The sequence below is a fragment of the Rhineura floridana genome, chromosome 21 (assembly GCF_030035675.1).
Source record: "Rhineura floridana isolate rRhiFlo1 chromosome 21, rRhiFlo1.hap2, whole genome shotgun sequence".
Classification (NCBI taxonomy): Eukaryota; Metazoa; Chordata; class Lepidosauria; order Squamata; family Rhineuridae; genus Rhineura; species Rhineura floridana.
In genome coordinates, this window is record NC_084500.1 from 18,160,193 (window position 1) to 18,179,374 (window position 19,182).

Consider the following 19,182-nt stretch of genomic DNA (forward strand, 5'->3'; position numbering starts at 1 on the left):
TGTGCCTGGGTTTGCCCAAAGTTTGTGCTGGAGTCCAGGCAGCCTGCACCTCAGAGGTTCCCTCCCCTTTAAATGACCACCTAGAGAATGGCAGACAATAGAGGCCACATCATCCTGTCTTTCTTATTTTTAAAAACATTGTTTAGTTTTAAGGGGGGGGGCAATCAGGAGAGAAGATAAATGTTAGTTGTGTGCTTCAGCGTAACTAGTCCTATGCGTGACTGTCTAAAGCAGGGATGGGCTCCATGGGCCAAGGCTGGCTCAAAAGCATCCCATCAAGCTACCAGGCTGGTATCCATTCGAGTTCTTTTTCTGTTATTTGCTGCTTTTATCCATCTGTTTTGGCTTGGAAAAAATATATTAATACTGATATTTTTAAGGGAAGTATCAATGTTTTGAAGGAAATGTTGATATTTTAAAATATCAGTATTTAGAAGGAAACATCAATCTTTTAAAAAGAAATATTGATAAATTATCTTTCAATGCTTTAGAGTTGGATTTTTTTAAAAAAAGTTTTCAAATTGAGCTGCGGAAATTTGCTAAATCCGATCCTCAATTAATTAATGGAAAATTTGTTACCAAATCTGAATTGGGCTGAATTCTAGCCCATCCCATATGGTGGTAGTGGTGGTGGGGTCTGTAAGTACATTCAGTCCAGAGTCTAAAATTATCCAGCTGGTGAAAGAGGAATGAAAATTATTTGTCCCCAGCACCTGGAATTCAGAGGTACACTGCCCCAGAACATGGAGGCTCTCCATTTATGCACTGTGGTGATGTGCAGGAATGGCAGAGCACAGGTTATAGGTCCTTCCCTAGATTGCAGGTGAAGGGAAAAGATTCTTGGGACTCCACCTCTAGAAGGAATGTTGCCGGGTGTGTGTGTGCTGGTAGCCGTCATTGTGTGTGTGGCGGGAGGGGGGGAAGAGATATTTCTCCAACTGGGTAAAACTTTACTGATGTTAATGCAATTGTTGCCAGATAAGAACTGCCAATAATTGCCTGCCTCTTATCTACAAGGCTCCAAACCTTTCTTTGCTGCAGACAAAAAGGTTGAGAGATGGGTAAGGTTGTGAGGCCTGGCAGACTTCAAAGAAATAGCAAGCTGTGGGGGTCAGGACGGGAAAAGGATGGGAGGGGTTCTTTCCCAGGTTCAGAACGGGTTAGATTTGAAAGATCTACTAAAAAGCTGTCCCCAATTAAACAGGTAGGATATTATATAAATAAAGCACCATGTGGCATGCTCATTTTCCTGCCAGCCATGCCCCTTTCAGGATACTCCATTCCATTTCCTCCCACAAACTGTTAGTGAGCATTCCATGCCTACCAGTGAGCATGCTGCATCCTGTACCACTAAAAGACAGCGCTGGTCACTCTCTAATGATTTCATTGTGCAGCACCATGATATACTTCAGGAGTGTAGGAAGTTGCCTTATCCTGCATCAGACCTTTGGTCCATCTAGCTCAGTATTGTCTACACTGACTGGCAGCGGCTCTCCAGGATCTCAGGAAGGGAGTCTCTCCCAGCCCTACCGGGAGATGCTGAAGAATGAACTTGGGACCTTTGGCATGCAAAGCAGGTGCTCAGTCAACTGAGCTCCACCTCTTCCCCTAAAAATTTAAGCAGGATTCTAGTCGTCATGGTTCTGAATAAAAGGTTAAAACCTGAATACAGGGAGCTGCCTTATATGGTTCAGGCTGCTGGCCTATCTAGCTCAGTATTGTCTACACTGACCGGTAGTAGCTCCTCAGGGTTTCAGGCAAGGGTCTTTCCCAACTGTAGCTAGAGATGACAGGGGTTGAACTTGTGATCTCCTATATCCAAAGGAGGTAGTTCTACCAATTAGCCGTGACCCTTCCCCTAAATGAGTTGGCGGTGCATAAATACTTTTATAAATGAATAAATCATTAGGAGCGCTTGCAAAGACATGCATGTGCATGATCTTAAAAACATAAAAGTAGGTTTCTTGCATCAGAAACATTCTTTTTGCCCACATGCGGATTTTAAATCAATCAATCCGTTGCTGAAACAGATGAAAACCCGTATGATATTTCTTTATTCAGTTCTTTCCTTCTAAGTCTTTGACCATTTTCACAGAGCAGGTCTGAAGAATTAAAAAAGGTCTGAAGAAGGTGAGAGATCCTAGAAGGGGGCAGAACGGGAGGGGGCTCCTGCGGTCATCGTCACCCACCCCACTGCTCAATGCCAGAGTGCCACAACTGGGGCTTCCCCAAGAGGAGGCTTTCAACGGTGCCCAAAGCAGCAACGTGCGGAATGAGGCTCTGAGTGTTGGCTTGCTACAAACCAGGGAACCGCAGCATCCTAGAGTTGAAGGGCCAGGGCGGGGACTTTCCCAGCCCCACCTGGAGATGCCATGGGGGAACTGAACCTGGGACCTTCGGCACACAAAGCAGGGGATCTCCCCACTGCACTGCGGCCCTTCCCAAACCGAAACTCAACAAAAGGCAAGGGAACGCCTGAATGGGAACGGAGGCAGGGAAGGAGGTGCATCTAATTCCTGAAAGATGTCCAGCAAGGTTGGCCCCAGAAGTCCGTTTCTTGGAAACGGCTCTGCAGGACACAACAATGACGTTTCTCTCTGAAACCCAGATTCACAGCCTCTCTCTGCAAGCTAGATCTGGAAGAGTATCAGGTTTAAGCAACCCTGGCCCACGCAGCTGCAGGCCGGTAAGTGGAACCTGATCGGAATGGGGATTTCCAAGGAAGCTAGATAAGAAAAGGCCCTGAAACCTGCCCTGCCTGGATCTGTGCAGAATTCACAAGGGTACTGAGCAGGGCCGGTCCCAAAGGGCGGCCAGGTCGGGCCCTGGCCAAAGGCCCCTGGAGCCACAGAGGTCCCTGAGGGGCCTCTCAATAAGATGGGGGAGGAGTAGAGCTCCTTTTCCACAATCTGCGGCGATGCAGAGAGCCTGTCTCTCCTATCTTTTGAGGCTGTGCCGGCTGTGTGAGCAGGACTGCCATTAACCAAGATGGCAGCCGAGGTTTCCCTACAGGGCTGAAGCCTCCGGCGCCATGTTGATTGATGGCAGCGATGCAGCCTGCATCGCTGCACAAGACAGAGAGACAGAGCCAGTGAACGAGTGGGCGGAAGAAGCTCCCTCCCTCCGAGAGATAGGTAGGTTCATATATATATATACACACACACACGCGCACATAATACACACCCACCCAAAACAAGAGCTGGATGGATTCCATCAAGGAAGCCCCAGACCTGAACGTACAAGATCTGAGCAGGGTGGTTCACGGCAGATGCTCTTGGAGGTCACCCATTCATGGAGTCGCCGTAAGTCATAGTCGACTTGAAGCACACTCAGGGCTCCTAAGCACGTCATCTGAGAACTAAATCCCATCCCTCTGATTTCAGCAGGGTTTCTTCTCTAGTGAGTGCATTCAGGACTGCAGCCCTAAAGAGGGAGGCGGGAGGCTCCCTCACTTGCTCTGGGTGAAAGTTAAGGTGGCTTTAAGACCGTTTTGCAAGACAGTCACTTGCCAACTCCTACTATTTTTTGTGCTATTGTAAGCTACTTTGAGCATATTTATATGGAAAAGTGGGATATAAATTCAAGTAATAAATAATACCAGCGAGTAAGAATCCTCACCTTTGTAGAAACATCAGAACGCAGGCAGCGGCCCCGCCTAGCTCAGTATTCTCTACCCCAGGGTCCAGGGCTGGGGGAGCTTTTTCAACTAGAGGGCCACATTCCCTCATGAGCAGGATTCTGGGGGCCGCATGCCACTGGAGGGTGGAGCACAGATGGGACTCTTTACATTTTCCCAGCAGGCTACATTCCAGTCACGTAAACTTTTTAAGAAAACAAACGCGCCTTCATCCAGGCACACAAAAGGCACAATCAGCGTTTAAGGGCATATTTCCAGCGGGGGAAAACACTCCATGAGGGTGTGAAGTAGGGCTGGTGAGAGGTGGGGCACGACAGTCCCAGGGGCCACACGGGGAGATACTGAGGGCCACATTTGGTCCCTTGGCCTGAGGTTCCTCGCTGTCAGTCTACACTGACTGGATGCAGCTCCTCGTGGTTTGAGATGAGGGGTTTATCCCAGCCCTACTGGGACATGCTGGGGATTGAACCTCAGACCTTCTGCATGCAAAGGCGGTGCTCTGCCAGTATCACCAAGCTACAAACAGGATGCCTGTGTGTATGTCTGTGTCATATTTATAACCAGTTTATTCAGACTTCAAGGCGTTTATCTGCATCTCATAGCTACAACTGGACAGGAGACTTGTAAACAACGTCATGACCATCCATGCATCCTATTCTGATAACAACCCTGTAAGGTAGGGGCTAAGCTAAGTGGGATTGGCCTGAGATGACTCTGTAAACTTTACAGCTGGAGATTTAATCTCTCTCCCCCCCCCCACCCCACACGCGTTCTAGAAGTCGGCCACTCCACTGCCACTTCCAGTTACATAAAATCAGGTGCGGGGGAACCGTAGGGCCAGGGGCCGAAGGTGGCCCTCCAGGCCTCTCTGCCTGGCCCTTGGAACTCTCCCCAGACCACACCCCTTCACTGGCCCTGCATCACACCCTTACGGCTTTGGCTTGGCTGGGAACATGTCCTTGAGCTCTGATTGCGCCTTTCGCTTGCCTGGGGGAGCGACAGAGAGGGGTGCGTGTCAAAACTAACCTGCTGTGCAGAAGCAGTAATCTTTACACTCATTGCTCCGCCCACTTTTGCCTCTGCCCTCCCCCGCATGTGGCCCTTGGAAGATTTCCCCAAAGGGCACGTGGCCCTCGGGCTGAAAGTTTCCCCACCCTATCTTAAATCTTTAAGAGCTTTTACACCCATGCAGGCAGCAACTCCAGCGAATATCCCACTGTGACTGCTGAGCTGTAGGAATGCCCTCGTACAACCCCTTTCAGCCTCCAGAACGGAGGTGGGGAGCCTCCAGCCCACGGGATTAATCAGGCCCAGCAGGCCTCCCCATTATTTGTCCCCACCAGGCTGTTTTGGCCAAGCCACGCCCACCTGCCCTACACCCAATGTCAGCCGATTGTTGGCGCGCGCACGCGCGCACACACACACACACACACACACACACACACACACACACACACACACACACACACACGGTTGCTTTTGGTAAAACTTCAAACCACGAAGGCAAAAATGGGTCACCTGACCTCAGGCGGCTGCCAGGTGGGCAGCCCCACCCACCTGTCAAAGCAGGGGTGGGGGTGGAGGGAAGGCTCACTGGACAGATCTATCTCCCTGCCCCTCTCCCAAAAGGCATCCCCGGGGCCGTCACTAGTTCCCTTTCTAGGAATTCTTAGGACTTGCTGGCACAGTCCTGAGTTTTGATTCTCACCTGGAAAAAAACACACAAAACAATTAGCTGGGCTTGGTTGAAGGTTAAGTCGGCCTCTCTCTCTCTCTCTTCCATTTCCTTCACCCGTCAAGAAGGCAAGCTTCCGTGCCAGGAGATTAATCATTATGCACACCCTTCTGCGGGGACAGATCCCACGGCAGCAATCACATCAGGGTTCACGACGACGAGGACGTTGCAAAGGCAGAGAGAGTGGAATGCAGTTCCCGTGGGGGGGAAAATAAAGCACTCCGCTGTGGGGAACCCTAACAGGAGGATTGCACACCCCCCCAAATAAAGGGAACATGGGGTCAGACGCTGGAGATGAAGAGAGACTGCCCTGTTGCAAACTGTAACATGCTCAAAGTCCAAAGTGTGTCAGGAGGACTCTCTCTCTCTCTCTCTCTCTCTCTCTCTCTCTCTCTCTCACACACACACACACACACACACACTCACACACACACACACGCTGGACCTTAGCTCCTAATTTCTTTTCAAATGATAGGGGGGTTTCAGTTCTGGGAGAAACCGCACAGGGGATAGCCTCTTGCTGGGACGGGTGTTTCAGTTACGGTGGCCCAAAGATTAGTTTGGGATGGACACAAACCCTTGCCTCCCCCTGGTTCCTTAGTCACATGAGTGACCTGGTACATAAAGAAACAAAAGAAAAATTTTGAGTGGAGAAAACAGTTGTGCGCCTTGCAAGGGATCATGCTTCCTGGCATGGAGGTGTAATCCAGGCGTCACCAGCCTTTTTAGGCCTCTGAGTACATTTGGATTTTTGAGCGAGTGCCATGGGCATCGACCCCTCTGGCCACCTCTCTTCTCCCTCCCCGGAGACAGGAACATATTGTTTTTCCAACTGGGTAAACGTCGGGTCCAACTGAGTTAATCTGAACCTTGAAAAGCACAGAGTTGAAAAAGGAAGTGGGCAAGAGTGTCACCTTTCCAACTTCCTCCTCCGGCTGGGTGAACTTTTCAAGTGCAGCTTCCACAACAGAGGCCTCACCCATCACTGGCATGTGGCCCTTCATCACTTCACAAGCAAGGGGGGCAGCGAGTGGGAGGGCTCAGATGCCTCGTGGTTGCCAGGGACAGACCTCAAGAGCACCACTGCGCCCACAGGAACCATGTTGGCAGCCCCTGATGTAAAGGGTTGGTCCCAGCGCTTATTTTGGTGCACACATGCTCAGAAACCTCACTCCCTTTTTCAGGGTCTTCACACAGAACTGCTTTGAGCTTTCGAATGAGGATCATAGGTCAAGTTCCCGCTTCTGCATTCAAAACAGCAGCCTGCAAAAGGAGCTGAAGTCTACCTGTTTTCTATAGGGGCTGAGGGAACCACCTGCTACTAGAAGGGAAGGTTATTTTGCAAGTGCAAAATTGTAACAATCAAAAGCTGGAAATTAAAGGCTCCAATCCTAAGAATTCTTATTTTGAAAGTTACACCCGTCAAAATCAATAGGCCTTACTTTGGGGACAGTATGACATGAAGGACAGAGTTCCCCACCCCCCACTATGGCCTAACCCCCCTGGCCAAACTTTCCCAGCTGTCAGTGAAATGTCATTAACTTAGCAGGGCCTCACAGGGGCTTTCAGTTTGATAAAAAGCAGGCACCCAGCAAAAGCCACAGCCTTGGGGCAGGGAAGTTTCAACCTCCGAAGGTCACCTAGACCACAGAGCGGCACCAGAGAGCTGAAGAACACTCCCTCCTTGTTCCCTGATTAAAATTGGAGGCACACTTCACTGTTATACACAGAAAAGGTATCCTTTTATTAGCCTAGGAACGCGTGATAAATCACACACACATCCTGAGCAACTTACTGTTCTGGGTATATTTTCCAGATGGATGTAAGCAAGTCTACAGCAGTGTCTCATACAGAGAAGCAATGGGCACATTCCTTTGAAGGCAAGCAATTCTGCTGAGTGTCTGTATCGGGAGAGACTGGATCACTCACCAAAGCTGTAAGATCAGCCTCAGAGGTTCTGCTGATCTCTGGCACCTTGATAAGAAAGGGCAGCTTGATGGCCTTTGCAGTGGTGGCCTCCTATTTATGGCCTGCATCCTGAATGGATAGCGATTTTTAAAAGAATTCTTGGAGACTTGCTATTTCAATTCATTTGAGATCACAAGTGCCGAAAGGGCTACTGTTGAGCTCAGGTCCAGGTTGGGGGCTTCCCTTTGGGGCATCTGGCTGGCCACTGTAAGAACAGGATGCTGATCTAAAGGGGTCCCCATTGGCTTGAATCAGTAGGCTCTCCTTAAGTTCTTAAATCATATACCAATAAATTCAGGTTGTGCAATTATAACTGATTGGGAGGTTCTGCGCAACCCGCTTCCCTCAAAGAATGGACTTTTTTCACGGTAAGGAAAGTCACAGGGAAACGGCACTGGAAAATGCAGGATAACTGTTGCGTTGACACAATGTCATCATCTAACTTCCCCGCAAACAAATCAGAATGAATGCTCATTAAACAGCCAATGTCATCTAACCTCCCTGTGAACAAATCAGGGCAAATGCTCAATAAACAGGCCATCTGCAAGTGCCATTACTCTCAATAGTAAGTAAAATTTGTAGAATTCCTTTGTTTTTTAAAAATTGTTTGCTGCAGTTAACCTTGCTTCTCTCTCAGTAGTATGTCAGGTATAGATTTGTACTATTTATATCAGGAATATATCAGTACACCTCAATCCCTGCGTTCGCACGCACGCACGCACACACGAGTTTTATAACCATGGGCCAAGGGATTTCAAGGAATCCAAGACGCTGCTTAAGGAACTGCCTGGGCAAAAGTTGTGTGGACAGCCCATTCGCGTGCAATACAATCCAACTTTTGAAGCACACTGTAACTTTTCTATTAAGGAAAAAGAAAAGGCGCCGTTTGTGCAGGAAATGTTACGCTAAGGTCAGCCACAACCTGTCGTAGTTGCTTCTGAACCATCCTGGCATGGGAAAAAGGTTTCTTCTGGCATGCAGTCCTCCTCCTCCAAGTCATAACCTTGTAAATTCCATTCACAGTCCTCCTTCGCAATCTTTTACATTATGCAGAAACAATGGAAAGCTCTGGGGAGGTGGAGGGGGAGAGTCCTGATATCAGATGTCCGGGGTCACTGCGTCTGGGCCCTCCTTTCCACTCCTAGCAAGCCTGATTGCCTCCCCGCTCTGGCGGTCGCACCCCAGCTGCTCTTGTGGTCCTTTGGATTGGATGTGAGGAGGAGCCGACCGGACCCGGTGGCAAAAACCCAAGAGGACAACACGGGCTCCAAATATCTGAAGGAGACCTTTAGACCTGCCCGGGTGTTGAGATCAGGCCCTACTGGCAATGCCACCCCCCCTTCTGAGGTTGGAGGGGTGGTGGGGAGAGGTGGGGAAGGGGCTTCCTTGTGGCGGCCCCCAGGCTGTGGAATGCCCTCATCTCCAAGATGTGTCTGGCCTCCTCACTGTATATATTTGGCAGTCGGGTCAAGACCAGGGGTGTAGTTGTCCAGGGTCTCAAGGGGTCTTAGACCCTTTACTTTTTGGGGTGCAGGGTCCAAGCAGGATCCCTATATTTCCAGCATCCTACAAGCCAACCAGCATGAAAGAGGAGTGTGTTAGCCACTGAGAAGAGTCTTCATGGTTCCTTGTCCTTTCCTGCTGATTGGAGCCAATCAGTGTGAAAGGAAGTGAGTCAGCCACTGAGAAGACTCTTTTCAGCAGCTAATACTCTCCTTTGTCGAGCTGATTAACTTCTAGAGACATCTGGTGTTGTAGGAGAAAGCATTAACAAGGATCTCATTCTCAACCCAGCAGCAAAAGGGGGTGGAGGGGGTGGCTGTGAGTATCATGAAGGGACCCTGCACTCCTGAATGTGCCACTATGCTATTAGTCATGACACACTTTTCTGCAAAGGTCTTTGCAGGAAGGAGGACGAGACTGAGATATCCTATCTATTTTTAACCTGGTTTACTTGCGTTCATTTTAGTTATTTGTTTAACAACATTTATATACCACTTGACCGTAATAAAAAAAAACAAACCACCTCTAAGCGGTTCACAAGAAATATTAAAATCATCAATAAGAAACAGTAAAAAACAAGAAATTAGAAACATTTAAAAGATGTTGAGGACACGTTCCAGTTGGGCAAAAGAACACTCAAGGAGGGTGTGAAGCAGGGTAAGCGAGGGGTGTGGCTTGGGCAGAGTCCCAAGGACCAGATGGAGAGGCCTGGAGGGCCACGTCTGGCCCCCGGTGCCTTGCTACACAGGTCAAAACCAGCACACTGAATTCAAACAAACCGGCAGAACATGCAGCCACACGCTAATAAAGACTCAGAATTGGTACAAGGCAGCTTCCTTGCGTCCCTTAACGGACCTCCCTCTCTCTCTGTTTCATCATCTAAATTGTTCTTGGGTTAGTGAACCAACAATTCTGGAGTTATACCGTCTTACAATGTCCTTATATGGGTGGCCTCCTCACTCCAGAGCCGACTGCCAGCGTTACGTGGGCCCAGGAATAGAAAGGAATCTCTTCCCTGCCTTGCTAGTTTCAATGGGCTGGGTGGCTGTGGAGTGGTCAGTTTTGCTGCTCCTCTCCCCTCCCGTCCACCACCCTGGCCGTTACACAGCTTGGCTTGCTTACAAGAGCTGCCTGGAAACAAAAGAGGAGCCCAGCTGCTGGGTCAGGCCAAAGGGGGTCTCCTCTATTCTAGCGTCCTGGTCTCAACGTGACCAGATGTGCCAAAGGGAAGCCCACCAACAGGACTTGGGCACAGCAGCAACTCTCCCCATTTGTGACAGGTATTTAGAGGCCAGCGGAGGGAGAACAAAGCCATTGTGGCTAGTAGCCATTCATGGCCCAATCCTCCATGAATTTGTCATCTTCCCTTTTAAAGCCATCCAAAGTTGGTGGCCATTCATGAGTAGCCTTAGTCACAGCATCCTGGCTTTTCAGCCTTGATCCTCTCACCTGTTAAATTGGCAACAGCAAAAGAGTTAACCTCGCGGAATTATTCCTGAAGGTGGGTATAGGTGAGTTTGAACATCAGAAGAGCCTGGCTGCTAGATCAGGGAGCCAAGGGGGCCTATCTGGTCTGGCATCCTGTTGTCACAGTGGCCAGCCAGGTGCCTCAATGGGAAGCCCGCAAGCAGGAAACTGAGTGCAACAGGATCCTCCCTTCCTGCGGCTTCTAGCAACTGACGTTCAGAGGACAGTAGAGGTAGAGGTGGTCTTAGGCTGATCATGCTGTCCTTTCTGCCTCAGCCCTTTCCCATCTTGGACACAAGAATAATCGTACCAACCTACCTCACAGGGTTGTTGTAAAGACCATAAAAAACCAAGGTAATTGATGGAAAAGCGCTTAGAGCATTGGAAAGTACCGTATACATGCTAAGGAGAAATATTTACTATCTGGGGCTCTTTCAACAAAGGCCAGGTTGCATCCCCTTAGACCCAACACAATATTCTTCTGTTTAAACCCACAGACAGACGGGCTGGGCGTGGGGCAGCAGGCATGGGTCAGTGGTAGAGCACCTGTTTTGCATGCAGAAGGGCCCAGGTTCAGATCCCTGGCATCTCCAGTGAAAAGGGTCAGATGGCAGCAAATGCTGGAAAAAGATCCTTCTCTGCTTGAGACCCTGGGGCGCCCCTGCTGGTCAGAGCACAGGAACCTGGGCTAGCCTACAGCCTGACCTGCTGCAAGGCAACTTCCTAGTTTCCTGTTGAGAAGCTGGGTGTTCACTTAGGAGCTTCTCTTGCACCTGCAAGTTGCAGATAAAAGCAACAGCGCTCTTCTAGTTTGCAGGGATTACCGACTGAACACACGAAATAAGCTCTGAACGCTCGAGAATGCTTTATTAAAACAACCAAGTGCTATCATTCTGCTGGCTTTGCAGGCAAAGGGAAAATACTCTGTGCGTGACACACACATCCCCAAACTATAACTACTCAGACCACTTCGCGTGCCCCAAGGCCAGAGTTGCAGCAGTGGGGTGGAGGCTTCTGGGGGCTAATCGGAATGAGGCGTAGGATGACCATTTTTACATCCAGCACTTCTGGGTAGCCCCAGACAAGCAGGGCTTGACTCACACAAATCAGGAGGGCTGGATTTGGTAGTCACATCCTGTTGTAAAATGAGTTTGGAAAGTTTCCTTGCTAGGCAGGGGTGGTTCATCAGACCAAGGGTGTCTGGAGAATCCCTACCTGCACAGACAAGATCCTCTTGTTTTGGAGATGGATTGCCCTGTCTCAAAAAAGAGATACCACAGAACTGGAAAAGGTTCAGAAAGGCATGACTGAACAGGTCAAGCGCTGGAGCAATTTCCCTAAAAGTATTTGGGACTTTCCTGGAAGGCAGGAGGAAGGAGGGGAAGGGTGTTACCTGGTTCACACATAACGCTAAGCTATGGTTTGTTTAACAAATTGTGAGTTATCCCACAGACGATAAAAACAAGCCACAGCCTGTTTCTCCAAAGTTTGCTTGGTGTCCCAGCAGCTCTTGTCTCATGCCTTTGTAGCTTGGCAATCGTCTGGGGTGGGGGCGGCCAAACAAATGATGGTTAAGGAAGGGTGCCAGGTTTGCCTGCAACGCCAGCCCATGGTTGAAAGACCAAGGTTCATGAGCCAACAAACCAAGGTTTCATATTGGCAGTAAACAAGCCATAGTTAAGACACATGTAATGTTAAGCCAAAGTTTAATAACCCGTAGTTTAATAAACCATGGGTTATCATTAAGTGTGGCCAATGTGGATGGGACATAACAGAGGTTTATAACATTATTAGGGCTACAACAGTTAAAATCAATGAATTACTTCGATTAAAATAGATTTAATTTTAAAAAATCAATTAAAGTGGCGCCCCTGATCAATTTATTTTGGTTATAGTTTAGGTTGTCTAATAACAAATGTCCTCTAAGCAGGATGCACAGCAAAATATTAGTTTTAAGCAACCATTACAGTAAAAAAAGCAAACAATATAATAGATAAAACTTAAAACAGAGGGTAGACACATTGAAATCAATAGAGTTCAGTCACTGTCTCAAATCTCCAGCCAAAAGAGGTACTTCTTCATACAAAGCAGAATTCATGTGCAGAATCTGCTGGCCTAGGGCCTCGATGGAGGCAGCTATGGGCTGAGCTTGCCCTCATAAAAGTTCTGCAAATTCATTGCACAGAAGGCTATCACAGGCCACGACAGCTAAAAATGGAATCTCTACACATAGAGGCTGTCTACCTTGGAAATACCAACTGTTTGGCACCTGGACAGATGGCTTTAAAAAGGAATCTCACCATCGCCACCATAAAGTCTAAAAAAGGAGCCCCACTGCCTCTGCTGCAAACATTCAAATTCCACGGACCAGCCAAACTCACAGCAGGTATGTTCCGAGGAGAGGGTGGGGGCCAGGCCACGCCATGCGGCATTGGCTTTTTGGAATGGCCCTGGGGCAATTTCAGGTGAGCATCTCCTTCCATTTCCATGCAACAACGTCTCCAAAATGAATCCAGAATGTTTGGCAGCCCGACGGCCCTGAGCTAGCAGAGGCCTGGGGTTGCCGCTGCGATAGCGAGCATAACTCCAGATTTGTGTGTTTTTTGTTAAGAGCGTAAAAAGTTGCTGGTGCATACAAAGCTGCCTTACACTGGGTCAGACCCTTGGGTCTATCTAATTCAATACTGTTTACACTAACTGGCAGCAACTCCCCAGGGTTTCAGGCAGGGGGCATTCCCAGCCCTACCTGGAGATGCTGAGGACTGAACCAGGGACCTTCTGCATGCAAAGCAGGTGCTCTACCAGAGAGTTGTGGTCTGTCCCCTAAAAATAAAGTATGATTCTAGTCCTCATGGCTCTGAATAAAGGGCTGAAACATGAACTTAGGAAGCTGCCTTACCCTGAGCCAGATCATCGGTCCGTCTAGCTCACTACTGTCTGCACTGACTGGCAGCAGCTCTACTTGGAGATGCCGGGGATTGAGCCTGGGATCTTCTGCACGCAACACAGGGGCTCGACCATTCAGCCACAATATACGGACTGGGAAGGGTCTGCATATGCAACGCATCTCCATGGCGAAAACTAGAAGCAGATCCAGCCTGTGCAGCCCTGCCATTCAGTACATACATTACTGAGCGAGATGGACCAATGGTCTGACTCTGTACAAGGTAGCTCCCTATATTTCTATAATGGAGCCGGCCCTACCGTTGGACTGAGTGAGCCGGTGGCCTAAAGGAAGAAGTGCTGGGAGAACAGGGCCTCCCACCCTGCACTTTTCAAGATGGCCACTTGCCCACAAGAACTGAACAACTCTTGCCGGAACAGAAGGTTCAGTCACCAATCTCGTTGGGATATGGGGGGAAGGGGAGAGGCGTCAACTTGTCCTTCGCCTCAAGCAACAACATGCCTTTGGGGCAGGGGGTGGGGACCTTGCGGCCGCCACTCTCTGGAACTCCCTCCCATTCGATCTTCAACATGCCCCTTCCCTGGATGCATTTCGCCGAGCATTAAAAACCTGGCTCTTTGGACAGGCCTTCGGGACCTCCGGGGTGGGCTAAGCTTTTATCACTATTACTGAATGCCCGTTGTTTACATACTGTTTTATGCTGAAATTTAATCCTTTATTGTCGACTGTATTGTATTACTATGTATTTTAAATTGTATTTTACTGGAATTTAATTGTGTACGTCGCCTAGAGTGGCCTTGGCCAGATAGGCGACACAAAAATTAAATTATTATTATTATTATTAAGGTGGTTGTTGAAAGGATTTGTCGAGATAAAACAATGCAAAGTGTTTTGGGGTGCTTAAAATAAAAGCAGCAGCAGGCTGGCAAAGTGGCTGATGGGAGTTGCAGTCCCAGAACGTCTGGAGGGCACCAGGATGGCGAAAGCTGTGCTAGAGTGGAAATAATAGCAGGGGATGGTGGGAAGAGGAGAGAAGATGTTGGGAAGGGATGCATCTTTGGGGCAGGGGTTGGCGGCTTCCATCGATCCAGGATTTACAGTGACACACACTCACACACACAAAGCAATCTTTGCTTCCTTAATATCGAAGAACTTAACAAGAGCTCTGCTGGATCAGGCCGGTGAAGCCCGCAAGCAGGTCCTCCGCGCAACAGCACTCTTCCCACTTGGGATCCCCACCAACCAGCCTCCAAAGAGGAGGCAGAGCAGAGCCACCACGGCTAGCAGCTCTGAGAGCTGTCCGTGCATTTGTCTAATCCCCTTTGAAAGCCCACCACTCTGGGAGCGAGTTCCACAGCTGGTCTCTGCGCTGCGTGAAGAGGTCCTGAATCTCCCAACCTTCAGCTTCGTTGGATGCCCACAAGTTCTGGTGTTACGGGAGAGGGAGAAAAACTTCTCTCTGCCCACAAGGCGGGGTGTAATCATTCACATAAGCAAAGACAATTTTTTAAAAAATCAATTAATCTTTTAAATAAAAGCAGGAATTTATATTCAGCCCTTCTGCCTGGCTTGACAGGAGGGAAAGCAAGAGTCAAAGCAGGGATGACAGGAGTGGCAACCTCCCAAATCAAACCGATGCTTTAAGTTGGATTCCTGCATTGAGCAAGGGGTTGGACTCGATGGCCTTTGAGGACCCTTCCAAGTCTACTATTCTATGACTTCCTCCATACTGTGCATAATTTTACACACCTCTATCATCTCTCCTTCCCTGCTCACTTTTTTTTTCTTAACCAAAAATCCCCAAACGTGGCAACCTTTCCTTTCGCTCCACCCTCCCCTTGATCATTCAGGTTGCCCTTTTCTGAGCCTTTTCCAGCTCTGCGATATCCTTTTGGAAGTGAGGCGACCAGAACTGTACACAGTATCCCAGGATTTGCACAACGGCATGATGATACCAGCAGTCTTATTTTCAATCCCTTTCCTAATAATCCTCCGCATGGAGTTGATCGCTGCAGATTCTCTCACACACACACACGCCAGTGAGCTCATAATATTATTTAATATTTCTCTAGCATGCCCCCTACACGTTCAAAGTCCTTCGCAGCATTTTACCTCAGCAATCCTTTCTGCAACAGCCCTGTAAGGCAGGCCGGTGTCATTTAGGGCCGGGGGGTTCTCACAGCAGTGGAAGGTGTTCAAGTGGCAAGGGAGGTGGACGGAGGATGGAAGGCGCAAGGTCAGTGTCCAGGTAGGGGGGTGGGTGGGGTCACAGACAAGAACAACAGAAAAGCAACCTATGGTGCAGTATGGAAAAGCAAAAAATGGCAGCTGTATTGCGATGAGCACAGATGTTTTACAGCAAACAGTTCTACAGGTGGGCCGCGCAGAGGGCCAGAGCTGGCATTTGCTGTGCCCTGGGCTAGCGAAAAGCTCACCACCAACAGGGCTATTCTTTCAAAGATTCCTGGGACGGGGAGAGAACCCACGTTCTCCTGCCTCAGCAAAAAAGAAGAGTGTCTGATGGCACCTTAGAGACCAAGTACATCATTAGGGTGGCATCAGCTTTCATGGGACTACAGGGCGCTTCGTAACAGTCAGAGAATCTGCGGTTTGCAAAACCCCTTCGCTCCCAGATTAAGTGGAAGGGGGGAGTCACTGAGGGTATCTTTCCTAAGGGCCTCCAAAATTCTGGGGCTGGCTGCCATTGCCTTTAAATGAAATGCTTCCAAAAAGCAGCCACTTTCAAGGTAGGGCAGAACACGAGTGCAAAGCTAAGGCTATCTAAGATAGCATCTATTATTATTATTATTATGAACATACAAAGCTGACTTACCCTGAATCAGACCATCAGACCACCCGGCTTAGATGGCTCCAAAAAGCAGATTAGAAGGAGACAAACTCTTAGCAAGCTGTCTTATATCAAGTCAGAATGTTGGTCTCACAGGCTCACTGTTACCTACACTGACTGGCAGCGGCTCACCAAGGTTTCAGGCAGCAGGAGATTCTCAGCCCTGTTTGGAGATGCCAGGGATTGAACCAGGGACCTTTTGCATGCAAGGCAGGAACTCTACCATTGGGCTACAGGTCTTCCCCAATATGATTATGGATTATTTATTCGATTTACATACCCGCCAATCAGGAAATATTCCCTGGGCGGCTTACAGCAAAAAAATTAAACACAAAATTACATTTGAAAACTAGCCACAATAAGTGAGCTCTCCCTTACGCGTGGGCACACACAAAAACTCCCCCCCCCCAGACACAGCATAAAATAGTTTATAGCCCAGATTCCAAGCACAGTTACAAGGCCTGAGTGAATCAGAGAGTGGCATCAAATTCATTGAAATGCACGTTACAAAAAAGGGCTGGGGGGTGGGGAAAGGCTCCCCCAGGGCACTCTTAGCATATAGGTTCTCATCAAGTGCAAGAATTTGCATTTCTGCAGGGCATGGCCGTTTCCCCCCACCACCACCTGATTTCCTTGTCCCCCTCCCATGCAAAAAAAGTCCTCCCAATAATCTCACATGGGCCTTGGACACTGAAGATAAGCCCCCACCCAGCACCCTTCCCCCCAGAAATGGGAAAGGCGCAGCAAGCCAGCCAGACATGTTGCTGTTGGCCATGCCGGCGAGGCTTGCAGACACAACAGGAGCCCGTTAATTTCAGGCGAAAGCCTTCGTGCTGCTCCTGGGGGGAACCCACAAAGGAGGAGGGGCACACACTTTTCTTCTCCAGACGCCCCACCCCCCACTTCCCTGAAGCTGCTTAGCATGCATAACGGTGCACCTTCCAAGAGGACAATGCAGGGGGGGCGGAGGAAGAGAGAAGAGATTCTCACAAACGATGGGCTCTGCATTGCTATTCCCAGAGGCCTGGCAACTGTTCCTAGGGTGCATGCACCCACCCCACGCTGACAAGCTGAATGCCACCGCTGGCTATGGCCCCCATTCCAGACACCGTGCTGGCTGGGAGAGATGACAAGGCTGGTGCCCTCTGGGACCTGGGGGGCCACGTCCATTGGGCCCCGCGTCCCAGTGCAACAGCATTTCAGCTAGCCAGAGTTGGATAGGTGATCCTCGCTTGCCTCTGAGCCACAGCGGTCGCCACAGAGGCCCCTGGCGCCAAACCCATTTTAAAACTCTTGCTCTTCTTTGCGACATCCCCAGGTTTTTTTGCCACATGTCCTTCGCAACTGTGTCTAACGCTCGCTTAATGCAGCACCAGGATGGTGGTGATGGGTCAGACATCAAACCAGCGGCAAACACATCTTCCAGCGCTGCCTTACCCCTCTTTGGGGAGCTGTCCAGGAATGGGTGAAATTTTGGGGACACCGTTCTGCCACAGACCAGGGCACCCTTGGGGAGAGGCCTGTTCACACATCTCCCACAAAAAAGAAGCCATGAAAAGAAGCACGGCTTCCATTCATCATATTAAAGTTTGCCATTCACAATCGCATATTACATAGTCACAAACGCAGAGAGTTTTCCTGGGCGTTGGGGCTTCAGGTCAAGACCCCCATTCGAGGGGGCTCCTGTCCCTCCAGCACACAGACTCTCAGCCGGCGATTCTAAAGAGAGATCATTTACATGCAATTGTTTATATATGCCGTTACAGTATAAATCGCTTCAGGAGAAGGGGTTCATGAATGGAAAGCATCACTCTCGGGGATCTCCATGTACCAGGACATTAAAACAAAACAAAACCCACAAACAGAGCGCGCGAGGCGGCCAAGCCCGCGCGACCCTCTGGAGCGACAGCCGGCCACCCTTCCGTGGTGGGCGTGGACGGTGGCGCTTGGTGGCACCTGCAAGAGCCCAGCAAAGGCGCCCGGCCTGCCTGCCTGCCTGCCCCCCTCCCAGCCGGGCCCGCCTCCCCCCGGCCCGCCACAGACCTGGCTCCGCGTCCTCTGGCCTCCCTGGCTGGTTGCCCATCTCGACCGCCTCTCTAAGGGCCCCCCGGACGCCTCCTGCTCATCCTCGGCCGGGCCAGCTGGCGGGCGGGGGCCGGGAGAGGCGGCTCGCGCTCGGTCACCCTCGCAGGGAGGGAGCGGGCGGCTCTCCCTTCAAGGCCGCCGGCCCTGAAGCAAAGGCAGCCTGCTCCTCCCGCTCTGCCGAGGCATTCTCCGCCAGGGCCGGCCCTCCGCTTCATTACCATGAGGCCGGCCGGGGCATCTGGGCAGCTGCTGCTGCTGGAATCAAGGAGCAGGAGAGGCGACTCACCGCTGGGGAAGGGAGGCCGCTCAGAGGCGGCTGGAGCAAACTGCAGGCAGAGCGGAAAAGGCCGGAAGGAGCCGCGCACTGCAATGGCGCGGCTTGGAAAGTCATCCCTGGCAGAGCATCCTCAGCGCGGGCAGCCTTTTGCATTGCCCCACCTTGACCCCCCAGGCGCTCACGGTGGCGCCCCTCTGTTTGACCCTCACAACAGCCCTTTGAGCAGGGCAGGGGCCCTGCCGCCGACCTACAGCTCTTCCCCAAATATGGTCATGGATTATTTACTAGGTTCGCATGGCCGCCCATCAGGACACATTCCCTGGGCAGCTCACAGCAAAAAAGTTGAACACAAAATTTAGAAAGAGCAGCAGCAGCATTTTAAAACTAGCCACAACAAGAGTACTGCCTTACGCGTGGGCACACACACAAACAGGGGCGAGCGAGACATTCGATTCAGTTGGCATCGGAAGCCAAATCTATCAAACCCACACTTTCCGAAACGGTGCGACAACCGAAATGCAGCCGTCGTTCGAAATTTGCACTTATCCGGATTTGGCGATGCAGTGCGCCAACCTAGCAATGTTAACAAAAGCACTTAAGTTAGGGGGAAGTGCGCATCAAAACAAGCATCTGAGCGAAAGCCAGTGTGGTGTAGTGGTTACAGTTTCGGGCTGGGAGCTGGGAGACCAGGGTCCGAATGACCTTGGGCCAGTCACCGCCTCTCAGCCTCACGGGGTTGTTGCGGAGATTAAATGAG

The 19,182-nt window shown here is 50.1% G+C and overlaps 1 protein-coding gene across 8 annotated transcripts in view; it reads right to left on the reverse strand.

Moving 5' to 3' along the window:
- Window positions 1-19,182, reverse strand: part of SPECC1 (sperm antigen with calponin homology and coiled-coil domains 1) — a 124,318-nt gene that overhangs the window by 66,211 nt on the left and 38,925 nt on the right. The window contains exon 1 of one of the 8 annotated variants that reach the window (XM_061605240.1): window positions 18,107-18,398. The exons of the other annotated variants lie outside the window; for them this stretch is intronic. Coding sequence (XP_061461224.1) covers window positions 18,107-18,146 — 40 coding nt within the window. The 5' untranslated portion in view covers window positions 18,147-18,398. Of the gene's footprint in view, window positions 1-18,106; window positions 18,399-19,182 lie in introns of those variants that run through there. 8 annotated transcript variants of the gene reach the window in all.